Here is a 24,248-nt window from a genome sequence, read left to right as displayed (position 1 = left end):
CTGCCAGAAGGATTGAATGATCAGTAGAAGTAAGAAAATTTACAATGCTTCCAACTTTCGTCGAAAGATTTATACTTTAGGAGTCTTTTTATACATTTTCACAGTATAAAAGTTTTGCCTCTTTTGTGATGATTTTGTAGGATTTCTTAGAAATAATTTTAAAATAACTCAGTACTCTGTAGGGATATCAAATCATCATTTGTTTTTCGAAAAACGAATAAGTCACCAAAATTATCATTTCTCTTCATTTTCAAATTAAAAATATTGAAATACTGCAATGTAGATTATTGTTTGAAGAAATTATGTGAACACTACATCAAAAATTGGAGATTTTTAAGAAGAAATATCTCTTTTTTTTTCTTTCAACGGAGCAGTCACGTGGTGGCGTTCCCTCTTAAAGAAGCCATTCCGAATGTATATTGAAATGTGCTTAAAAATCACTACTGAAATTAAAATCCCATAATTCTGAATAGACCCACATTTACACATACTATTTTTATTGAGGAAAAAAAGGGCTTGGATACTCACCGAAACATTTACTCTGATTCGTGGCACGATCAATGAATACTTTCGAACTTATCACGTTTCCGAAAGGAAGAAACATCTGCATGAGCTCGGCATCCCCAAACTCTTGCGGTAAGTGATATATAAACAAATTACATCCTTCCGGCCCGGATATGGAACAACCTGCAGAGAGAATATTGTGTTAGTCAGTGGCCAAATCGGAACTCTGCTATTCAATTACACACCAAATTGAATATTTCATCAGGTAGACAGAACGCATTACGTCCAAATTTGATTAAACAAATGATAAAATTCGAATTAAACAATCCGAAGTATGAATTGACAGCATGTCACTCTGTACGAAATTCAATCTGTTCCGATTTTACAGTTGTTCGCCACGCTTTGAATTTTATTTGATTCGGGCTGTGCCTTTGAACTGTGATTCATTGCAAATTTAGAGACCGTACGTGTCCTGTGTACCTAATGAAAAATTCTCGATGTGGAAGGTGATAGTTTGCAGCAATCTATCGCACAGCAAGGTCCCAGGGCTGCCACTGCCAGGCAGTACTTATTTTCTGCTTAACAAAATGATGAACGATAGTATTTATATAAATATAGGGTTTTCCAATAGGAATGATACAATTTCATATGGTTATAATGGCAACACTGCAAAATTTTTTGACGTGTATTATGTCATTTGTGTCCATTGAATAATAGATAGGTACATGCTTGGTAAATTTTTTTTTGGTGCCTGGAATTTTAGAGCTGATTTTAACTATATTTGATACGATTAATCTGTACATGCAATCCGTTTTCTATCAGCTTTACTTTTTTAGACACATCAACATATCTACCAATGTGTGTTTCATTCAGTATATTCATTTTTGAGAGTTCTGAAATTATTATATTTTCATTAATGTAGGTACAATGGTTTTATTGTCAGTCTGTAATTGAGTAAACTCCAGGTATCTATAACTAGTGGAACCATAGCCTATCAGGTTCTAACTAGGGTAAGTAAGAGAAAAAAAATTAAACTTACTCCATTACATATAAAGTTGAGCTTAATGAAGCAATGTAAAGGCTCTTGATAAGAATGGGTCATGTTTTGCATAATATATAGGGGTAAAAATTCATCAGTTGAGCACAGGAAAAACTCAAAGCAGGGATATTTGAGGGCCCACAAATAATTAAGGATCCTATCTTCATGAATTCAATCAAGTTGAACGAGAAGCTTGAACATCATTTGTTGCAGTTGTAGAAAATTTTCTAGGCAAATATAAAGCTCAAAATTATGCTGAAATGGTTAATAAGATGCTTGATAGTTTCAAATCCTTAGGGTGCAATATTGCACCCACTATTTACACAGCCACTTAGACCGTTTTCTAGAAAATTTAGGAGACATGAGTGAGGAACAAGGTAAAAGATTTCACTTAGATATCAAAGTTATGGAGGACCGCTACCAAGAAAAATGGGATATGCACATGATGGCAGATTACTGCTGGAGTTTGAAGAAACATTCAGGAATGTCGCGGAAAACAAGCTTTCGAAGTGTTGAGTGACTATTTGATTTCTTCAATGTTTTTTTAGTACGACATAATATTGTATTTTGTATAACTAAAATCGAAATTTCTAGTTTTGTTTACTACACTTACGGATTTAAGTTAAAATGATGTAACTTATATTTCTCTAAAATTGTATATCTTTAAAACTTGAGCTCCTAGGTGAAAATGAATACGTTATTTGAATTTAGGACATCAAATTGAGATAGAATCAGCTCAAAAAACCTCGACACCAAAACAGCTGATGTTCTCCTGATAATTCATGAACCAACTCACTATTCGTCGAAATAAAGATGAATTTGTCTACAATAAGACGAATAGTGAGTTAATTAATTGAATTTTTCTCCGTATTCAGTAATTAGCATCGATTTTGAAAATTAACAATTTCTAGACGCTGTTGAAGCGTGTATCTTTTCATGATTAAATGGTTTAGCCTACTGAACACAATAAGATAAGAAATGTCAAAAAATAATGCACAGTGTTACCACTATAACGACTTCAAATTGTATCATTGCATACATCTTCATTAAAAATTGATAATGATCAAATTAATAACAATTCACATATAGATCACACTGACTGGAAAACTAAATGTAGCCAATGACAATAAAAAAATAGTCATACAACATTTAATACCAGTAAAAATGCAACAGTTAGACATTGAAACATCGAGAACAGAAACATTTATTCAATGCTTAGTTTATTAGTTGAATGTTTTTTATTTTTAGTGGATTATAGATGTAGAGGATTTTCGGATCTTCATTATTATAGATGGTGAAATGACCACAGAGATAATTGAAACAGGAAACCGAATTTCGTTTGAAGCTATAGCTTCAATTCAAGCTATTTCCAACAATAAACCTTTCGAATCTTTGAAAACTTCATACTTCATAGTTTATGTCTGGATTTGAAAACCTTCAGCGCTTGTTAAAATCAATACTTATTTAATGGAATTTCGCTTGTAGATTTTTGCTTCAACAAAGTCAAAACTTCCTGGTCTGCGACATGCCACGAGGACATATAATGCCGTAATATATTCAACACAATGCTTTTCTTCAACATATTGGAACAATTTCCTTTTGGGAACGAAAAATAATATGAAAATAATAAATGCATGCTAGAAAGGTTCGATTTTACCTCATTCAATATATGATATCATACATCGCCACCAAATCAAGAAAGAAAGAGATTATGCATTCAAATTTTTCATTGAAATTATGAAATTTGCTGGGTTGTCTCGTCATGAACTAGAAAAAATTTAAATACGTCTTTCTTGATATTTTTTCGACCATCCCTGTAAACAACCAAAAAAATTCGTAACAAATAAATCCGTTCTGTGCTTACAGATTTCTCAAATCTGAAAAAACTTGATTAATTGACCGATGTGGAAGTTACATTGCTTAATTTCCGGATGAATCACTTCATCAACGAATATGAAAGTTCTATGAAATTTGACGGATATATCACATCACAATGCAAAAAAATATGAATCTTCCAATGACGTAACTAACGGTGAGTTTGAATATTCGTTCCATTATTACAACAAATTCCTAAATATAGATATAGTCCTTCCGCTAAGAATCCAGGTATGTGGGTATACAAAAACACAGCCGATAAACGGGACCATCTAGAGCAAAAATAACAAGAATAAGACCCCCTTTGACACCGTCTCGAAACCCCAGTTAAACTCTCAAACCTTCGAATTGAAAGCGCAGGCTTGTAGAAAAACAAAATTCTATATTAACAAATTCAACAGAGACATTCGCATCCTAGATCGACCCTAAAAAATTTCGAATCTCCACCTAGAGTTATCAGTGATCCAAAACCTCTCAGCTCAAAATTGAAAAATTATAGATTTTTGAGCAGAATGAAAGCCTTTTGTCCTCCTGGAACAAGGGCGCAAAAATTCGTTAATCTACCGACCAGAACTTTCCTCGGACACTATTGTATTTTTGCAGAAAAATGAAAATATTTTCGGCAGAAACATTTCAGAAAACTTCCTCAGGAATGGAACAACATAGGAAATGATGGTTCACGATGCTCGTGTTATTATTGTATCAATTAATCGAGTTCAACTTTGCGCAACAACAAAGTCGTTCTCCAGAGTTCTGAAAAGACGACGAAAAAACAAACAAACCCACTTTGGCATTCAAATCACGTATAGATTCCAGTTTACTCAAGAATGGCGGAGGCCATGAAAATCTCGACATAAATGAAATATAAAAGCACCTTCCTCTCCGAAGCGAAATGAATTATTTATTCAGACCATGAAAATGAAAATTTTACTCGACCACATTTTCCCACTTTAAGCATTAACGAGATTTCTTTCGTCGCGTCTCTACTTTTAATTGAGGAAATAAAACCAATGCAGAGAATTGGAATATGATCGTAAAAACGGGAGGCTCCATATTCTGCATCTGGAATGTCACGGTTGGAGCTTTATAATATCGTGAACGTAAACAGGAAAGAGCTTTTTTATCTCTCCACGTAGCAGGCGCGCATGTACGTTAAAAATTGAAAGGAGCAATAAGTGGAGGACAATTTGAAAGTGGAAATATAGACCTATTCCGATCATCTGAACGCTTTTATACGTGTTGTTATCACCTTTAGTGCTTCGGGAATGCAGGACCGTATTCTGCGCCATACCGCATTGAAAATAGAGTTGAAATAACAATGATGATAATTTTACTAATAACTTCTTAATCTTGTCAGACACAAATATGAACTACTCAAATACAGTACATCAATTTACAAATATTTAACTACATCTTTGAAATGTCTAAGTTTCATTGATTGAATTTTATAGTTCAAGTGGTTATATAGTTTGACTCCAATAAAATAGGTGTTGACTTGTACTCAACTATATGATGTCTAGAAATACATGAATTATTTTCATGCCTGGTTTCATAACTGCAAAAAAGAATATATTTTGGCCAATAGTTAACGAAGAGCTGAAACAATAGAGGCCCCAGAACTGAACCCTGAGGGAATAATTTAATCATTTCAATACTCGATAAATCATCATTTGAGAATTGAATATTTCTCTCCTTGAGCCATTTTTTGACATTTGATATGAATGAGGTATTATTAGGGGGGTGCTAATGACTTCTGCTGGATTATTTCGACGTAGGCCTAAATTCGACATAAAATTCTAGCTTGCATCAACTGTTGAAGCTATTCAGACTGAAAACTCCTCTCGATGAGCTGAACATTTCAAATGTGTCCAACTTTTCTTGAAAATCTAGACGAATTTCAATCATTTAACTTCTTGGCAAAATTGGAAAATCAATTTCTCGCTATTTAATCGAAAAACAATTATGGAATAATATTTCAAGTTAATACGATATAAAGAAGGGAAAATAATAACAAAAAAATTTCGGATATTCTTCACGATACTAAAAAAATATATTTTCGCATCCAATTCCTTGATTTTCTGATATAACCCCGTGGGTAGTTCAAATGATGGGATCACCATGCATAAAACATGAAATTGCCAAACAAAATAGTTTCGAGAGCATTTGCATTTGCTCGAAAATGAAATCATTCTTAACGAACGAAAATGGTTGATAAATATTCATTGCTGCATTGCAACCCAAATTTTGGGAAGCAAAATTATGTTAGATAATAATTCACCGGCTCTTTTCTCTAGGTTCACGGTAGAAAAAATACCAGAGTGAATTTACTGCATTATTTTGGATAGAATATCTAGGTTCGTCGTATTGTTGGGGAAAAATACGATATTGCTTTGGGACCCCATGCATTCAGTTTATGGGAAGTGACCCCATGTGCTGAGAAACTGGGGGAAATTGAGATATTTTTAGGGATATTCAACCGCTTCACAGTTTTTTCCACGATATGTGGTACATTTGATATTTGAGATGATAGTGGTTTGAAAGATTCAAAATATCGTGTTGGTTCACTTCGTTATTTGCTATAAAGAGATTCTTCAGTGGAAAATTTCAAACCTATTTGTTGAAAAATATGATATAAATATCTGAGAGGGGTTTAACCATAGACATACTTTGTGGATGTAATATTCGAAATTTTTCATTCCTAGAATTTAAGTAGATTTGAAGAATCTCATCCCAGTTTCGAATTGTTTGCTATTAAATGTTGTAGATGTATTTTTGTATTTCAAAGGCTTTCATAACGGTGAAACTTCAGTTCAGTCTAGTTGAAAATGAAGATCACTTTCCAGAAAAGAAGCACAAACTCCTTTCATCGGCCCGGAATTTTTCTGTGGTAAAGACAAATATACCTACAAGAAAGAGTTAAGGAGAAGGAAGAAACCGAAAGAGAAATACGCTGGCGAAATCTTCCTGGTTTGGATCACTCCAAAAAGTTTCTTCAAAACTTTGACTCTACGAGATCCAAGAAGCATCTGGGTCTTAGTAGAATATGCTACAACCCTTCACTGGATTCCCCACAGGGCCTTGTCGCCTTAGGAAACACCTCATGAGAATAGGTCTAACAGAAAATGACGAGTGTAGATTCTGTGGAGAGGAGGAAGAAACTCCAGATCACCTGGTGACATAATGCCTCGTCATCACTAGCAAACGCAAAACTTGCTTTGGACACGAAACTTGTAGAAGTGAGAAATTGGCCTCATTGAAGCCATCCCAGATATTGGAGTTCGTTTGAATTCTGGAACTGGAAGGCGAGCTGTAAATCACGTTATGGAAAGAATAGCTCTGGTAGACCATTAGATCCTTAATTAGATCTAATCTAATCTAGTAATGATGAAATTCACAGTAGTAATTTGTAGGAGTCATCTTCCTTATAGCTAGATCACTAGGTGGTAACTAAAGGGTGTTTTTTTCGAGGTATATAACTTTAAGTTGGCATTACTGTTCAAGATGGCAACCGATTTAACAGCTTCAAGTGATTTATTCTCAGTTTGGCTTGGCAATTCATCATGAATAGACTCACGCCTGAACAACGCTTGCAAATAGTGCAATTTTTAGATTGCCGTTGTTCCCGATTTTCATAAGCGAATTTTGTTTAGCGATGAAGCGCACCTCTGGTTGAATGGCTACGTCAACAACTGTCGCATTTGGAGTGAAGCTAATTCTCAAGTGTATGTCGAAACACCGTTACATCAGAAAAACTGACTGTTTGGTGCGATTTATGGGCTGATGGAATCATTGGTCCGTACATCTTCAAAAACGATGATTGCCAGAACGTTACAGTCAATGGTGATCGGTATAGAGCCATGATTACTAACTGTTTTATTTCTGAATTGAACAACCATGATGTCCAGGAGCTGTGGTTTCAACAAGACGGCGCAACATGTCACACAGCTCGTGACACAATCAATGTATTGAAAGGCACGTTTGGTGACCGCCTAATTTCACGTTTTGGACCTGTGAATTGGCCTCCAAGATCTTGTGATTTAACACCGCTAGACTACTTTCTGTGGAGCTATGTAAAGTCATTGGTCTATGCGGATAAGCCACAAACCCTTGACCATTTGGAAGACAACATTCGCCGTATTATTGCCGATATACGGCCACAAATGTTGTAAAAAGTCATCGAAAATTGGACGTCCAGATTGGACTACATCCGAGCCAGCCGTGGCGGTCATATGCCAGAAATCATATTTAAAATGTAATGGCACAAGATTATCTTGCGGATAAATGAAATTCATGTCAATCGAATAATCCATCGTTGTTTTATTGCAATCTAAAGTGCTATAGCTCTAAAAAAAACACTCTTTAGATGACACCTTAGGTTGCAATATTCAGTGCGATTTGAAAGAGGAAATTGTCAGTGAAAATTCGTCAATTCGAAAGGTTTATTGTTGCGTATAAATAACAGAAATCGTAGATTTGGAAGAAGAATTTAAATTGGGCAGATGAAAAAGCCGACACTGCCCAAAAAAATCTATATTTCAGAAGCCGAACCTTCTACATCATTTAACAATGTTTAGGTGAATTTTATTAGATCTTACCTTCTCTTTGTGCGGGGGCTACGGCCGACATTGGCTGCGGAATGGCCTGTGGGAATTGGCCATAAACGGCGGGATAAGCTGCTGACAAATATAAACGAATCACACACATACTGAACAATTGATGCATCCGAACATGCCAATTATGCAACTGATATGTTCATGTTTGGGTATTGATACGATGGTGTTCCAGCTCAACAACTATCGCAATTAGGAACGGCCATTTTCATCAATGGCCTGGAAAATACCTTCATTATAAGCTGCTACAGTGTCGTGCATCGATGGGCTCGAATGGCAACATCTTTTTCGCGAAGGAAAATTTCAAAATTGATCAAAATAAAATCGAACAGTTTGGTGCAACAGAAGGAGCTGTTTAAATTTTAATTTTTTTTCGGTAAAACATAGATAGTATAGCGAGGAGTGAATGATTGAATTTGGAGAAAAAACCATGAATGTTTCTTCAACAATTTTTGTTACTTGAATATTGTAGTCGTTTTTTGCAAGTTTTTGAAATTTTACAACAATCCAGCTGTTCGAGGATATCCAAAGTCGATGTTTAGTTGTTGTTAAAATGCCTAGAGCACAAGTACGTGGAATTCATCGCCAGCTAAGTGAATTTGAAAAAGATCGAATCATTGGCCTACGGGAGGCGGAGTTGTCATTTCGAAAAATCGCTAACTGTACAAACAGAAATCCAACTACTGTTATGAGATGTTGTCATGCGTGGTTTGATAATGTCCAAAATCGAAGAAGAGTAGGCATCGGAGGTCGAAGGGGCACAAATGAAGTTCAAGATCGACGTCTAAAACTTATGGTCATTAGATACCGATTTGCGACAACTCCATCTTTGGCTGATAAGTGGTTAGGAGAACAAGGCCATCCTGTTACTGTCCGAACGGTTTACCGCCGGATAAAGTCTTTTGGACTGCAGCATTATCGACGCCATCTTGTGTTACCTCTGAAGGCATCTCTGAGCATCGCCGGCAACAATTGCAGTGGTGCAGAGAACGTCAACATTGGAATGTGGAATGGCATCAGGTCGTCTTTTTTGATGAATTTCGATTTTCCTTGGGTGTACATGATCGCCGAAGAAGTGTTAGACGACTTCGGGGAGAAATACGTGGACCTCAGTTTGATGTTGAGCGTTATATAGACCGGACAGTAGGCGTTATGGTATGGGGTGCTATTGCACATGCAAGTAGGTCACATTTTGTCTTTATTCGAGGTAACCTGACAGCACTGCGTTACCTTCAAGAAATATGTTCTCTCCTACCTTAACCGGCTCGAGTATCCAATATTTCAGCAAGATAATGACGGACCTCATGTTGCCCGAGTTAGTTTAAACATTTTCGAAGCGACCCATGTGAATCTTTTGCCATGGCCGCCCAGATCCCCCGATCGAAAAACCCGAACCAAAAAATTCAAATTTAAACAGCTCCTTTTGGGTGTTGCAGATTCTTTGTCAGTTAGTATATTATTTTTCTTTTCTTCACCTAAGATTCAGAGACATGAGAGTCGAATCTACAAAAGAATTGAGTTCGAAGATTGTTGAACTAGAACACGTGGAGATATGCACATAGTATAATATAAATATTGTCTGATAGATTAATGAGAGATACAAAATATATAAAGCAACATCCAACATGATGGTGTAAACATTGAACATTGAAGTGATATCAAGCTACACTTAAAACACTTCTGACACTTATTATGATGAAGTAGCTAATGGCGAAAGTAATATTTAACTTACCAACACCAGGGTAAGGCTGCATGCCTGGATATGCTGCGTGTTGTAAGGCTGGCTCTCCATTTGGCATTCCTTGTGCGGATATGGATAAATGTAGTGCATCTGAAGACGAATAGAGTTGATAGTCATCTTGAGACAACGAACAGAAAGTATAAATTTTCATTTGAATTAATGAATTAAGGGATTTGAATGGAAAATGAATAAAATGTAAATGTGTTCGGGAATAAATAGTGAACAGAATGGATTAAATGTTTCAGTGAATGAAAAAAATTGGAAACATGAATGGATAAAAAATGAATAGATTTATGAATAGAATGAATAGCTTAAATACATAGAAGAATGAGAAATGATATAAATAAATGTGTGAAATGAATTGATGAATATATTCAATGTAAATAATTAATTTAAATGATATTTCAAGTTGAAAGGTGAAGATGAAAATTTTATGATGCATTTTTCGAGTAGAAATAACAAAATGAAAATTTTATCTTAGACAAGAAATCAACATTCCTATCAAGGAAAATAAGGCTAAATATTGATTCATATTGCGTTAGCAATATAATGTCTCTTATGACTCAATTATTCTCACACTCAACCCATGAAACACAGTTACAGAGTGAATGAATAAAAGGACAAAATATAAAATCAAAAAATGAAGGGAAAATAATGAATGTAAAATGAATAAAAATTAATAAATGACAATATGAGATATAAAATTCAATATATGCGATGGGATTATTGAATCATTGGAAGGAATAAAATATGGGATGAAATGTAATTATAATTAAATTGAAACTGAAAAGTAATTAAATGAAGTATTTGAATAAAGGGGATTCAAGTAAACGAAAAAAGAGGGAAATAAAAATGATATGATGAATGAATTCAATGAATGAAATAAAAAGAATTTAAAAAGTGGACTGATGAAAATAAATGAATTCATATCAAACATAAATTAAAACAAAAATCAACGAATGAAATTGTAACAAAAATAATAATGTGACGTGTCGATATATCGCTTTAAAAATTGATTGTACTTACGGGCTGGGTAGGACTGGGGCATACCGTTCGTGTACACTCCTTCGTTTCCCCCAGGTTGGCCGTTGGGGGTTTGTGCCGCCATATTGAATGTGGGCATCGTGGGGGACGGTAGACTGGGGATTGTTCCGTTCACGGGTTGTCCGTTGCCACCACCAACCTCTGTAAGGATATAATCACCTACTCAATAAAAACGCTGCAAGTTTTACGAAAGGTCTCGTTATTTTCTGGTCGATATCGATTTCTCTTTCCTAACTGCGTTCTGAAGGGGATCCAATTAGGGATTTTTCAATTTGGAATGTTGGCAATACTGTCATAAGTGACATTTGACAGTTTTCAGGTTAGGTTATTACGAAACAACATATAAATTGATGTTTTTTATCCATGTTGAATCGTATCTCGAGAAATGATTTCGTTTTAATGAATTTTTATTGATTCCTCCATGACTACTTACCAGATGTGGGAGGTACAACGGAGTTCGTCATTCCGTTCATAGTAGCGTGGGGTATTTGCGTGGCTAATGCTGCCATTGGATTAATGTATGTGCCTTGTGCACTAGCTGCAGCCATCAAAGCTGCTTGTTGCTGCAACAAATTAGGAACAATTAACACTGAGTAGTGCGAGTCAGTCAGTTAGGTTGGATCTGGATAGGTGGACTGATGTTTGTGTATGTAACGTTAGACGCTGGCTGATGAGACAAGAAGCGTAACGACGGAATTGCTTGCTACAATCTTGCTGTTAATTGCATGACTTGATTAATAGGTATTAACAACTATTTTGATTGATGACTGGAGCAACTATTGGTAGCTGTTACATACAGGGTGGCCATTTGAAAACGAAACAGACGAGATTACAGACGAAATAATGTTTTTCGATAGAAATGCTCGGACAGGTCGATTTCTGTTTCGAGGGAGACAACTTAAGATGTAGGTTACGGACGCCTAGCGCTTCAACCCTTGCTGCTACAACCCCCACCCCCAATTTTTGAATAGGGAAGATGGGGTGAGTGATACCTCAATTTAAAGGTATTTTTATACTGATTTCAGCACAGTAATTGTTTTTTCATTTTATGCATTAGTTCTCGAAATATTTATGCGTTAGTTAGTTAGGAAGGAAGCCACAGTCATGGTTGTTTTGAAGCTCAAAATGTCGATTTTTCACAAAACACTACAAGTGCCATGAAAACACCACTTCATTTTCAAATACTTAGTTAAGAATATTTCGAGAACTAATGCATAAAATGAAAAAACAATTACTGTGCTGAAATCAGTATAAAAATACCTTTCAAATGAGGTATCACTCACCCCATCTTCCCTATTCAAAATTTGGGGGTGAGGGTTGTAGTAGCAAGGGTTGAAGCGCTATGCGTCCGTAACCTACATCTTAAGTTGTCCCCCTCGAAACAGAAATCGACCTGTCCGAGCATTTCTATCGAAAAACTTTATTTCGTCTGTAATCTCGTCTGTTTCGTTTTCAAATGGCCACCCTGTATACTGTTGATGTGGGGTTTTACCGATTTTACTTCACAACATAGATATAATTCAATCAAGGCGATCATAAACTGCTCTCATTTTGTGTATCTTTTGACTGAAGGGAATATTTTTATGAAATACCCCGCCACGTCATGAGTCCCAAGCCTGGCGCACAGATGTTACCGCCAGTGCTGTATCAATATCTCGATCCAGACTTACCTATGTTTAGAAATTCGCATTTGTTGAATTTGGTACTGCTGTACAACTTTGCTTCCGCCGTTTTGCCATAGATGGCTTAAGGGTAAGTGGTAGTGGAAATAAATAGATCGTAGATGTCATACAATAACCTTAGGTATTTGTAAATATAAAGCCATCAAAATATTAGTCGATTTGTGTCTGAATCATAAAGTTATTCTCGATGAAACATGTCAACGAGTCAAATTCTCGTCATTTGCGGGAGGTTTTGAATTTCCTCTTCAATATGGAGAAATCTTAGCGTGAGTCTCAGTGAATGCTCTAAAATACCTATGGGGAGGCCGCTATACGTGCCGAAAGTGGTTTCAATGCTTCAAGTACGGTGATTTTGACGTCGGAGACCAGCATGGCGGTAGAAGGGAGAAGGTTTTTGAATATGCAGTTTTGGAGGCATTACTTGATCAAGATTCATGTCAAACGCAACAAGAATTGGCACGATCATTAGGAATGACGCAACAATCCACTTCAAAATGCCTGAAAGTCATGTGAATAATTTAGAAACAAGGAAATTGGGTGCCGTACGAGTTGAAATCGAAAGATGTTATTCTCCAGACATTGCTTCCTTGGACTTTCACAATAACACAAATAGATGACCAGTTTTTTCAACGCGGGATTCGTACGCTTCCCGAATTAGTGGCTAGCGATGAACAATACTTCGAATCATAAATGTATAATCAGTTTTTTTCAACTCCTATAGTTCTGTTAATATAAATATGACAAAATTGTATTCATACATACATTTGAATAGATTATAGGATGAAGCGTATCGGTTGATACATCCCTTTCTCTTTCTTATTGCTAGTGTCTTTCAATCCGATAAGAAAATCATTCGAACCGTTTTCTCGGATCTTCTCTAAATCCTCTACAGATTTCAACAATTGACAAATTCGATCACTTTCAGTAAGATGAAATGACGAAATACGCTCTATTTACACACCGCCATTTTTGGTTCTCCTGTCAGTGTTCGGAATCCAAACAAATAAATTGTCATTCAAATTAGTACGGTGTCGTTGAAGGAATTGGCTTATTTTTATAAACAAGAGTATTTGAGGAACGATTTCAGCATTAATTGATAGCCAGAAGGAACGAGGTTGATACAAGTAAGTTTGAGTCCTGTATCATTCCCCAGATTTTGTAAAAAGCCATTTTTATAAGTTGAACTTCAAGTTCGAACTTACTGGCATTAATCTCGTGCCTTCTGTCTATCAATTAATAGTGAAATCGTTCCTTAAATAATCTTATTTATCAAAATAAGCCAATTTTTCAACGACAACGTACTCATTTGAATGACAATTTGTTTGTTTGGATTCCGAACACTGACAGGAGAACTAAAATGGCGGTGTGCGACGTCATCACTAATAGAGCGTATTCTCCTTTGATTCTAAACCACTGAAAACATCATTCACTAAAAAAAAAGTTAAATATTCCATTACTGCCAACCTCTTATTTCCATAATAAAAATAACGACAAAAGTCCACATCTTCAGCCCAAGGACACGGAAAGCGAGCACGCCCAAGCGGAAACTTCGATGTTTTGTCGGAAAATTAATTCGAGATTAATAAAACGGATCGAAATGAATGCACATCCATGTAAACGATGTTTAATGGAGACCCGAGCACGATATTTGAATAACATGGCGGAATAAGAAGCGCGGGAAGAGCAGCGAGATATTTCCTCTCGAGCACAGAATGTCAATTATATTCTTTTTCAATAAAGCGGGCTATGCGGATGAATATTCAGACATTATTAAAAGTCGTTTGATATTCGCTCTTCTCCCCGCTCGGCTGAAATTAGACTCTGTACATTTTGTCGAATATAGTGAGCAGAGATTTTCCGTCAAGACGGCGGTGTAGGGAAGAAGGGTTTTCTGAATGAGAGAGGGGGCGATATTTACCTGTGCGTAAGCTCCATAAGCACCGAACTGATTGAACACGAATGGGTTGAGAAGACTCATGTTTCCGGCCATTTGCTGCATACGTCTTAGTTGGCGTTCTTTTTCTGTATCTGCAAACTTTACTACTAAGCTGGAAGAAGCTCCCTGGAAAAAAAAAGATTTTTTAGTTGTTACCTTTTACAGACTCGAAGTTGAACAATAATCAAACTAATTTTTTGTTACGCGGTTTCTTTTCAGATTTTTCAACCTTGACCTTTAACCTTGAAGGTCACGCTTCAAAGCACCCTAAAGTGATTTTCCCAATTGTCAACGCAATTGGACTTGTTTCAAATCATTGGATCTTACAGTGTTTGAGTAATCCCAGAATACCCACTTCTGTTTCTGAGACATACATGATTTTGATGATATGAAGCTTTAGATAAATACTTTATTGGTGAGTTACAGTACAATCTTTTACACAGCTCAAGAAATGTATGCACATTACATTTGATACAAATTCATAAATCCTAGCTGTGGGGTGCTGGAATATGTTAAAATAACAAATAGACAATGAATAAACATTCATGAAAATCCGTGTCATCCATCATCGTATCATCAAATTCATCTAGAGAATGAAAAGTTCCCTACGTTACAAACTTCATGAGTTTGGTGTTAAGCTGCTTAGTTGTGAGATTCCTGTCACCTCCAGATTGAACCAAGTTTCGAATTGGAATTGACAATGAGAAAACAACACAAAAAGAAAATCTATCCAGTCATTTCAAATCGCTCTGTATAACTAGAAAATGAAGCTTGAAAATGACGATAATAAAGTTCAATTTTCCAGATACACCCTATAGTATAGAACAAAAACCAATAAGTTCTATAAAAATGCAGGGATATCATGTTGATAAATTATATGATCACCCAACCTATGCCTCTAGATAATTAGTCTTATGTCGTCATCGGGTAATAAACATCCATACCCTTTGAGAGTAGGGTAGTTTTAATTAAGTTAATGATATTTCATGAAGCCATTACCGCGCCAAAGAACAGTTACAAATATTAGTGTTGCTATGACCATTAGTTAGTTAATATAATGAGGAATGAATTCTGATGTAGATAAACGTCAAATCAGCGTTGACAAGGGCGAAATTGAGTTATTACTGAAGATTTGTATGAAGAATAACCATTTTAACTTTCACGCAATTTCGTATGTAAATTCAAGAAATAGAAAAAGAAAAACTGAATATTTCTTCACAATAATATTGAATACCCATTCAAAGCTTCGTACAACATTTCGAGTCAATAACGGCATCAGAACTTTAGAAAATTCGAGTAAAACATAAAAAAAAATTAGGACCATACTGCATGAAGTGAGGAGGTTCGTGCTATTTCATTCATGCGCCAATGGCACCCTTGAAGACAGCATAACCGCATATAATGTTATGGATCGTCTATATTGTTTTAATTTTCGAATAGATTCTTCAATTTAAAATTTGATATCACGATCCAATAACAAAGAAGGAATTTCAAATTAAATAATCTATTCGAATATATAAAACAATATTGACGATCCATAACAATTGGTGCCCCACGTTGGGCGCCAATTGTTATTGGATCGTTATATCAAATTTTAAATTGAATAATCTATTCGAAAATATAAAACAATAACGACGATCCATAATAATTGGTGCCCCACGTTGGGCGCCAATTGCTGTTCGATCGTAATATCAAATTTTGAATTGAATAATGTATTCGAAAATATAAAACAATATAGACGATCCATAACAAAAGGTTTATATGGTCTTTAAGCTCACCTTTCTTTTTTAGAACGACAACGGAATCATAAACTTAAATCATCTTTGAAATAATGAAAGTTAAAAATTGTCGCTGCCTTCTCGTGTAAGCGTATACTTATTCTCAGCAGAGAACTTTCAACGCGGAAACGAATCATATATTCCATCCTCATTCTGAGACCATCACCAGTTCTGTCACGTCCGAAACATAACTTTCAATAATATCGCGCAAACAAGGAAATAGCATTTTCTGGGCAATAATATAATTGATTAAAAGTTAGGAGAATTCCGGAGTTCCGACACTGGGCCTGGATATAAGATGGTCCCAGGCATTTACTTGAGAATGTTCCCATGCAATTTCGGAGAAATTGGGGATTTGTAGCCGCCGAGGAGCCGAAATTAAAGTAAATTCGAGGGGGTCGGATGCACAACCGTCGACTTACTTCCTCGGTGTATATTCATTAATTAGCATCTCTGAAGCAGTTTTGTTTCTTGGTTTAATTCGAGGTGTTCCGGTTTGAGGTCCTTCAAATTGAGTTTTATTTTTTATTAGCAAACTTTTTAATCGCACACATTCAATTTTTTTTATTGATTTGTGGTAACTCGTTTTTCGAGCAGATCTCTCTTATAAATTTGTTACAACGTCAGTAATTCACCAGATTTGAGTTCGTTAATTGGCAGAATCTGACTAGGGGTTCCGTTCAAAATTTTGTTTTTCAGTCAATTTGAAAATTTCAGGTTTTATCGAAAAGAAAATTTGCATCTAAATGTAAAATGACAATTTCAAGCCCCGTGCAAAATTCCATGTTTATTACATCACCAGAACCATAGAAAATTCATGAAAAATGTGCCAGAAGTAAATACACATAGAGTAATAAACATAGATAGAGGAAGTAAATGCCATTTTTACATCTCCCCAATATAGTAAGATTACATTGTTGGATTTTGATATATTTTCACATCCACAACTTTACTATATCGTCATGAATGTATATTTTATTGAATGCAATATATTTATTCGAGTGATTCCCGATTGAATATGCAAATTTGAGTATATGGAATCCGATAGTTTTCCTAATTGTGGAATTTACAATGAGCAGAATATTCATCATTTTCTGTATCTACCTGCTGCAATACAAGGTTTGACAACTTTTGCTCTCCTAGTGTCATCGGTTGTTTCACGTTGATTGCCGCGCTTGAAATTTGTTTTCTGAATTTCTTATAAAGGGTGTTTTTTTAGAGCTATAGGACTTTAAATTGCAATAAAACAACGATGGATTATTCGACTGACATGAATTTTATTTATCCGCATCTTGTGGCATTACATTTTAAATATGATTTCTGGCATATGACCGCCACGGCTGGCTCGGATGTAGTCCAATCTGGACGTCCAATTTTCGATGACTTTTTTCAACATTTGTGGCCATATATCGGCAATAACACGTCGAATGTTGTCTTCCAAATGGTCAAAGGTTTGTGGCTTATCCGCATAGACCAATGACTTTACATAGCCCCACAGAAAGTACTCTAGCGGTGTTAAATCACAAGATAATGAAGGCCAATTCACAGGTCCAAAACGTGAAATTAGGCGGTCACCAAACGTGTCTTTCAATAAATCGGTTGTGGCACGAGCGTGTGACATGTTGCGCCGTCTTGTTGGAACCACAGCTCCTGGACATCATGGTTGTTCAATTCAGGAATGAAAAAGTTAGTAATCATGGCTCTATACCGATCACCATTGACTGTAACGTTCTGGCCATCATCGTTTTTGAAGAAGTACGGACCAATGATTCCACCAGCTAATAAAGCGCACCAAACAGTCAGTTTTTCTGGATATAACGGTGTGTCGACATACACTTGAGGATTAGCTTCACTTCAAATGCGGCAGTTTTGTTTGTTGACGTAGCCATTCAACCAGAAGTGCGCTTCATCCCTAATGGACGTAGTGCGCGATACGTATTCCGCACAGAACCATTACTTTCGAAATAAAATTGCACTATTTGCAAGCGTTGTTCAGGCGTGAGTCTATTCATGATGAACCAAAGGGGATTAAGCCCCGAATTTCTATTTTTTGATGACGTACTGAACCTAAATTCCCCCTCCACAACAAGCGATCCATCACCCGTCGCCAGAACAATCATTGCTACGTCGCGATGGACGCCCGAAACGGACCGGGTCTAGGGATCGTGCGTCGGGACGCTGTCCCCCCTCGTGGACCGAACCTAATTATGAATTATTCAGGATTTGGTCCGCCATTTCGGAATTGGTTTCCACGCTCGAACCGACTTCCGCGCGTTCTTTCGATGTGGCCCTAATTTCCTAAAGCCGATTACGGAACGAACAACGCCGCCCGCGGTACCGCGTTTGCCGCCCGAATGTAATTTTCGACGGGCGTAAAAACTACCTTTGATATTCAGCCATTTCCTTGGCCCGGCCCGGGCTTGATGGGATCTGTAAATGTCGTCTAGATTGGATGATATTGATCGATCGTTAGGTGTTGGTTTAGGTGGAATTGTCGATGTTGTTGGGGATGGTTGTAGGGGAAGGTTGTATATAACACTGGACTCGAAAAAGATAGTAGAAATTATACTTTAAGAATTGCGATATCCAGTTTTTATATCGTAGTGTGTATGGAAGCCTTTAGGTCTAGTTTGCGAACAAATTAATTCGCTTACTAGTTGCATTCGCTTTCGTTTTAAGTTCACTTGATTTAGTCCTGAATTCAGTTCTTCTGACACTTAACTCGAGAATTTCGTGGTCTGATGAGTGAAAACACTTGTTTTCTTGAAAATTCAACTCTATTCGTCAACATAGTAACCTTTACGAGTGGTATGTACTTGTTACAATTCTATGATAAGTATTAACATACCTTAGTCACACTTGTATTGTACATTCTGAAAATGGATTTTGGTTATTTTTTAAGTTTTGGAAAATTTATTGTGTATTTTCTATCACTTCAGGGATTAAGTTGAATAGCTTGCTAGACTTCCCCTGATGTGATAATGATCTGCAAATATATATATCTATCTATTAGAGGCAAATTGAAAATTCCCCGGTATACCACAGTAGAACACATTTTTTGGCAAAATTCGAATTTTTTATTCAATATAGTTGTCTTCGAGGGCGATACACCGATTATAGCGATCTTCCAACTTTTCGATACCATTTTTGTAGTACGATTTGTCTTTCGCTTCAAAATAGGCCTCAGTTTCGGCGATTGCTACTTCATTGGCGCTATATTCATTTCCAGCGAGCCTTCTTTTGAGGTCTGAGAACAGGAAAAAGTCGCTGGGGGCCAGTTCTGGCGAATACGGTGAATGCAAAAGCAATTCGAAGCCTAATTCACGTAATTTTGCCATTGGTTTAATTGATTTGTGACACGGCGCATTGTCTTGATGAAACAGCACCTTCTTTTTCTTCAAATGGAGCCGTTCTTTAATGATTTCATCCTTTAGACGATCCAATAACGCTATATAATAATCGCTGTTGATGGTTTGGTCCTTTTGGAGCTAATCAATGAATATTATACCTTGCGCATTCCAGAATACTGATGCCATAACCTTGGCAGCTGACTGTTGTGTTTTTCTTCGCTTTGGATTCGGTGCAACGTGTGCAGTCCACTCCGCTGACTGTTGATTGGAATCCGGAGTGAAATGATGGAGCTATGTTTCATCCATTATCACAAATCGACGCAAAAATTCAGGTTAATTGCACTTAAACAGCTTCAAACACTGCTCAGAATCATTACCACGTTGTTACTTTTGATCGATTCTGAGCTCGCGCGGCACCCATTTTGCACACAGCTTTCTCATCTACAAATATTCGTGAATGATATGATGTACACGATCAGATGATATCTTCATAATGTCTGCTATCTCGATCAACTTCACTTTACGGTCATTCAAAATTATTTAGTGAGCATTTTTCATTTTTTCGTCGGTGACAGCCTCTTTTGGGCATTCACTGCTTTCGACGTTTTTGGTGCTTATTTCACCACGTTTAAGCTAAGCATACCAATCAATAATGGTTAATTTTCCTGGTACAGGCCCCGGAAAAATTTTATATTGACCTGAGGTCCTGAGTCAATTTATAATTGTATAAACTTGTTTATACTCCGAAGACGCCAAATTCTCTTCCGTATCACAGATAAACATTTTTCACGAAGCGCGGCTCCCCAAAAAGCAAAACACTGGAAGCCTACACACCCCAGCAGTCCCCAAACTTCTCCATTCCCCTCATTTGCATCTTTTCTCTCAACGGAAACTTTCCCCGGCGAAACAAAGTGAGTGCACCATCGCGCTGAATTTTTGATTCGCGCGAAAACGATTACTTCGGAAAGCAATCCAACTCAGCAACTTTCGCAAAAATAATAGAGAGCTCGGGCATCAGGAATGGATGTGAGCGGCGGGCAAAATACCTATCCGCGTAATTTACATCAACTGGCTCGTGGGAAATTCGGGGCGGATGAATTCTACCCCCGTAACCGCCCGCTACCCCCGCGTCTCATGCATGTTTAATATCGAGCCCACAGGGTCACTTTAGTCGTGCGCACTTAATGGGACGACTTATTCAATTTGTACGAGAATTAACTTCGGTTATGAACTCTCGGGAGTTTTTAACGAAAGACGTTCCTCAGGGCGGGGGGATCCCCCGCCTTCCCCTTGAGATGGGTAAATATTTAATCTCGAAAGTGAACAGTTATGCCCGACGATCGGCGGAGCACGTACATTAATAGAGGACCTTCAAAGGAATTACCGAGGTATTAAATGGAATTTCGAAGAATTATCTATTGAGCGTGAACGTGTCCTGTGCGCGGATAGCGTTGTGCCCTTATTTATTCATAATCACGCTTCTCTGGCCCGAAATTTCGTCGGGGACATGAGTTGTTTCGTTTTTCAGGTTTCGGTGCAGTCGGAAATGTGTCTCGAATGGCCTTTCTGATGGGGATTGAGAAAAGATGAAAGGAACTTAGAGGAATGCGTTTGCATTTGTGAAGATGCTCGCTTTGAAGATGGAACTTATTCATTGATACCTACCGGTCTTAACTTGTTTCTTAGGGATTGAGTTGCTGTGAATTCTTTTTCATCTTTCAGCTATTGAAGATGACTGCAACGGAGTGATAATTCGAATTCAAGTGGAAGAAGAAGAAATATGAGCCGAATTTTTATCAGTGAAAATGACAAAATTAATAACCAACCAAAAGAAAAATCCAAATTGAAAAAAATTTAAATGAGGTGGTTACGTTTCACTGCCACCTACTAGTTTATCATGCCCCCCATGAGAGCTATTCTCACCATAACGTGATCTACAGCTCGTCTTCCAATTCCAGAGTTCTAATGAACTCCAGTATATGATATGGCTTCAAGGAGGCTAATTCCTCACTTCTACAAGTTTCTTGTCCAGAGCAGATTTCGCGTTGGCTGGTAATGGCGAGGCATTTCGCCACCAGGTGATCCGGAGTTTCTTCCTCCTCCTCACTGAATCTGCACCAGTCATTTTCTGTTAGACCTATTCTCATGAGGTGTTTCCTAAGGCGACAGTGCCCTGTGATGAATCCAGTGAGGAGGTGTAGTATTTTCTTGCTAAGATCCTGATACTTCTTGGATCTCGAGTGTCAAAGTTTCGAAAAAACTTTTTGGAATAATCCAAACCATGATGATTCCGTCAGAGAGTTTCTCTTTCGGTTTTTTCTTCTCCTTAAACTCTTTCTTGTAGGTGCCTTTGTCTATACCACAGAAAGGTTCCGTGCCGATGAAAGGAGGTTGTGCTCCTTTTCTGGCAAGGGTGATGGCCTCTAATTCCCTAGTGGCCGGGAACGCAGACTAAAAAGATTTTGCTATTCTTGCCTATTCCATTAAGTTCTCTTCGGCACTCCAATACCATCTTAGAATGGATGATATATGAGCAATCGATCCAATAATATGTTCGCTGTCAATAGTTGCTGATATAGTCAATGAACAATATAATACCATGCATGCAAGTAGCATTCAATACGTCGATCTAGACCATATGTTCTGAAATTTTGACACACTTCTATTGAATATTGGTACTGACAAGAAAAGAAAGTGGGAGCATAGTAACACACCCATAGGAAGAGTTCTTTTTCATGGTTCCGAAGACCCAATCAATACTTAGTTTTTCCGAATGTTCGAAATTATTTTCCATACATATAGGCAAAATCTCAACTCGGTAGATCTGGTGTTACTATGTACAATTTTTACGATATTGTCTGGTTCTGGTGCTGTGATCACAGAAAGCTTCAAATAATTGTTACTTCACAGCAGTGTCCAAAAATGTAATTTCCGTTCAAGAGTTCTCGTGTTTGAGGACGTACGAACCTAATTGAATTTGACCACGGAAATATCATCAGTGACTCGAACCTTCCAGCGTCTCATACAGGGATTCACGGCTTGGCTTTATATTAAAGCTACTTGACTTCAGTTTGACTTGAAATCAACTCGAGTTCAAGTCAACTAGTAGTTTTTCAATGTCAAGTATTTATTAAATAAGTACATACTTGACTTAACATTGCAAAACAACTACTTGACTCGAACTTGAGTTGATTTCAAGTCAAGCTGAAGCCAAGTAGCTTGAATATAAAGTCTCTAAATCAGAAAATTATTGACGTCCTCACGAAAAAACAGTGTTCAAAGAAAGAGCCATAAAAATGTTGATATGAAAATCAACTCACGGAAAAACTCTATCATCTCCAATACTCTCACAGATAAAGCCAGTAGGAAGACACCATTAAAATCAGAAAATTACAGACGTCCTAACGAAATGACATAAAGCTGTTACCAAGCAACAAGCGCTAAAAAAACGCTGATTTTCGAATCAACCAACGCGAAATCATCAGACACCATTAAAATTCTTCAGAGGCGTGCCTCCCACACAAGAAATGGGGATACCCACCTCCCAATTACCATAGAACCCAGTCACCGGATCTAAAGCGGATACCGTGCCAACTTCACAGCAAACTGACCACCTGTTGAGACCGGAACGCTACCAGTTTTTCGTCGCGGTTGCCAACCACCCGCATCTGCTTCCCGGTTGGTCCGGCCCGCCTGATGCACGGTCTACCTCTCTACGTGTTGGAAATTTCGGATTTGTGTTTCGCGTATACCTCCGGCCGCCACCGCAGACTTTTGCACGGATTTTGTTGCGGTGCGCGCTACCTCGGCCATCTCAAACATTCAAACTACGTACGGAAGGGCCTGTACGAGATTGGCGCACGTAGGCTAAAGGGGGCCGCCCACGACGATGCAAAAGCGAAGGAGTTTTTTGACGGTTTGATGTGATTGATGTTTGTGTTGAGTTTCCGAACTGATCTTGCACACGATAACTTTCGAATGAAAGGATATAGATTCTTGAAATTTTCAAGATTGTTTTCGTTAATGGGAATACGACGTCCAAAATGTTTTATTTTTGTTAATTTCAAAACTGCTTACTCGAAAGAGATGAAAGTTTGGCTTTACATTTAGAATGACAGTTTTAATCCTCGTGCAAATGCCATGTTGATCGCTTAACCAAAACTACAAGAAATTCAAGAAAAACATTGAGAAAAATTACCCACTGACAACAGATCCGATCGAAATGAAATTTTGGGTGTATATTATAAATTATGTGATTTGCGCTGAAGAAAAATTTCCGAATAGGTATTTCATTTGAAAAAAATGAGGAGAGTTAAATTGAACCTAAGTTTGGTCGTTAATTACATGCAAATACTTGCTATTTAATTGAGGTTATCTGGAAAATAATTCCTTTGAGTATCTATAACATTGTCTTATCTTTAATAGTTAATGTGGCGTGATCATAGGCACCTGCAAAATAGTTAATGCAACAAAATTAAATGTATGTGAACAATGAATAGGAATTCGGAAATACGTCTGAAGATTTATATATAAAATAGCTATTATATACTGAAAATTTGAGTGTGGATAGCGGCATCAGTATAATAAAAAATTCAATCAGAACATAAAACAATGAGGAATACAATAGGAACGAAAAAACAGAGGGTTGATCTCAGAGTAATAAACATAGAAAGAGGAGGCCCATATCAT

The 24,248-nt window shown here is 37.1% G+C and overlaps 1 protein-coding gene across 22 annotated transcripts in view; it reads right to left on the bottom strand.

Annotated features, from left to right (window-relative positions):
• Positions 1–24,248, bottom strand: part of LOC123674454 (CUGBP Elav-like family member 4) — a 645,081-nt gene that overhangs the window by 8,113 nt on the left and 612,720 nt on the right. For 14 of the 22 annotated variants that reach the window (XM_045609315.1, XM_045609312.1, XM_045609319.1 and 11 more), the window contains 6 exons: positions 14,414–14,557; positions 11,247–11,376; positions 10,796–10,972; positions 9,761–9,886; positions 8,014–8,094; positions 529–687 (listed from right to left, as the gene is read on the bottom strand). In XM_045609315.1, coding sequence (XP_045465271.1) covers positions 529–687; positions 8,014–8,094; positions 9,761–9,886; positions 10,796–10,972; positions 11,247–11,376; positions 14,414–14,557 — 817 coding nt within the window. The remainder of the gene's footprint in view (positions 1–528; positions 688–8,013; positions 8,095–9,760; positions 9,887–10,795; positions 10,973–11,246; positions 11,377–14,413; positions 14,558–24,248) is intronic. The other 8 variants (XM_045609301.1, XM_045609303.1, XM_045609304.1 and 5 more) reach the window with 8 other exon arrangements.

Source organism: Harmonia axyridis, chromosome 3, assembly GCF_914767665.1.
Source record: "Harmonia axyridis chromosome 3, icHarAxyr1.1, whole genome shotgun sequence".
In the NCBI taxonomy this organism is placed as follows: Eukaryota; Metazoa; Arthropoda; class Insecta; order Coleoptera; family Coccinellidae; genus Harmonia; species Harmonia axyridis.
The sequence above is the reverse complement of the archived record's forward strand: the minus strand, read 5'-3'. Positions and strand labels throughout refer to the sequence as shown.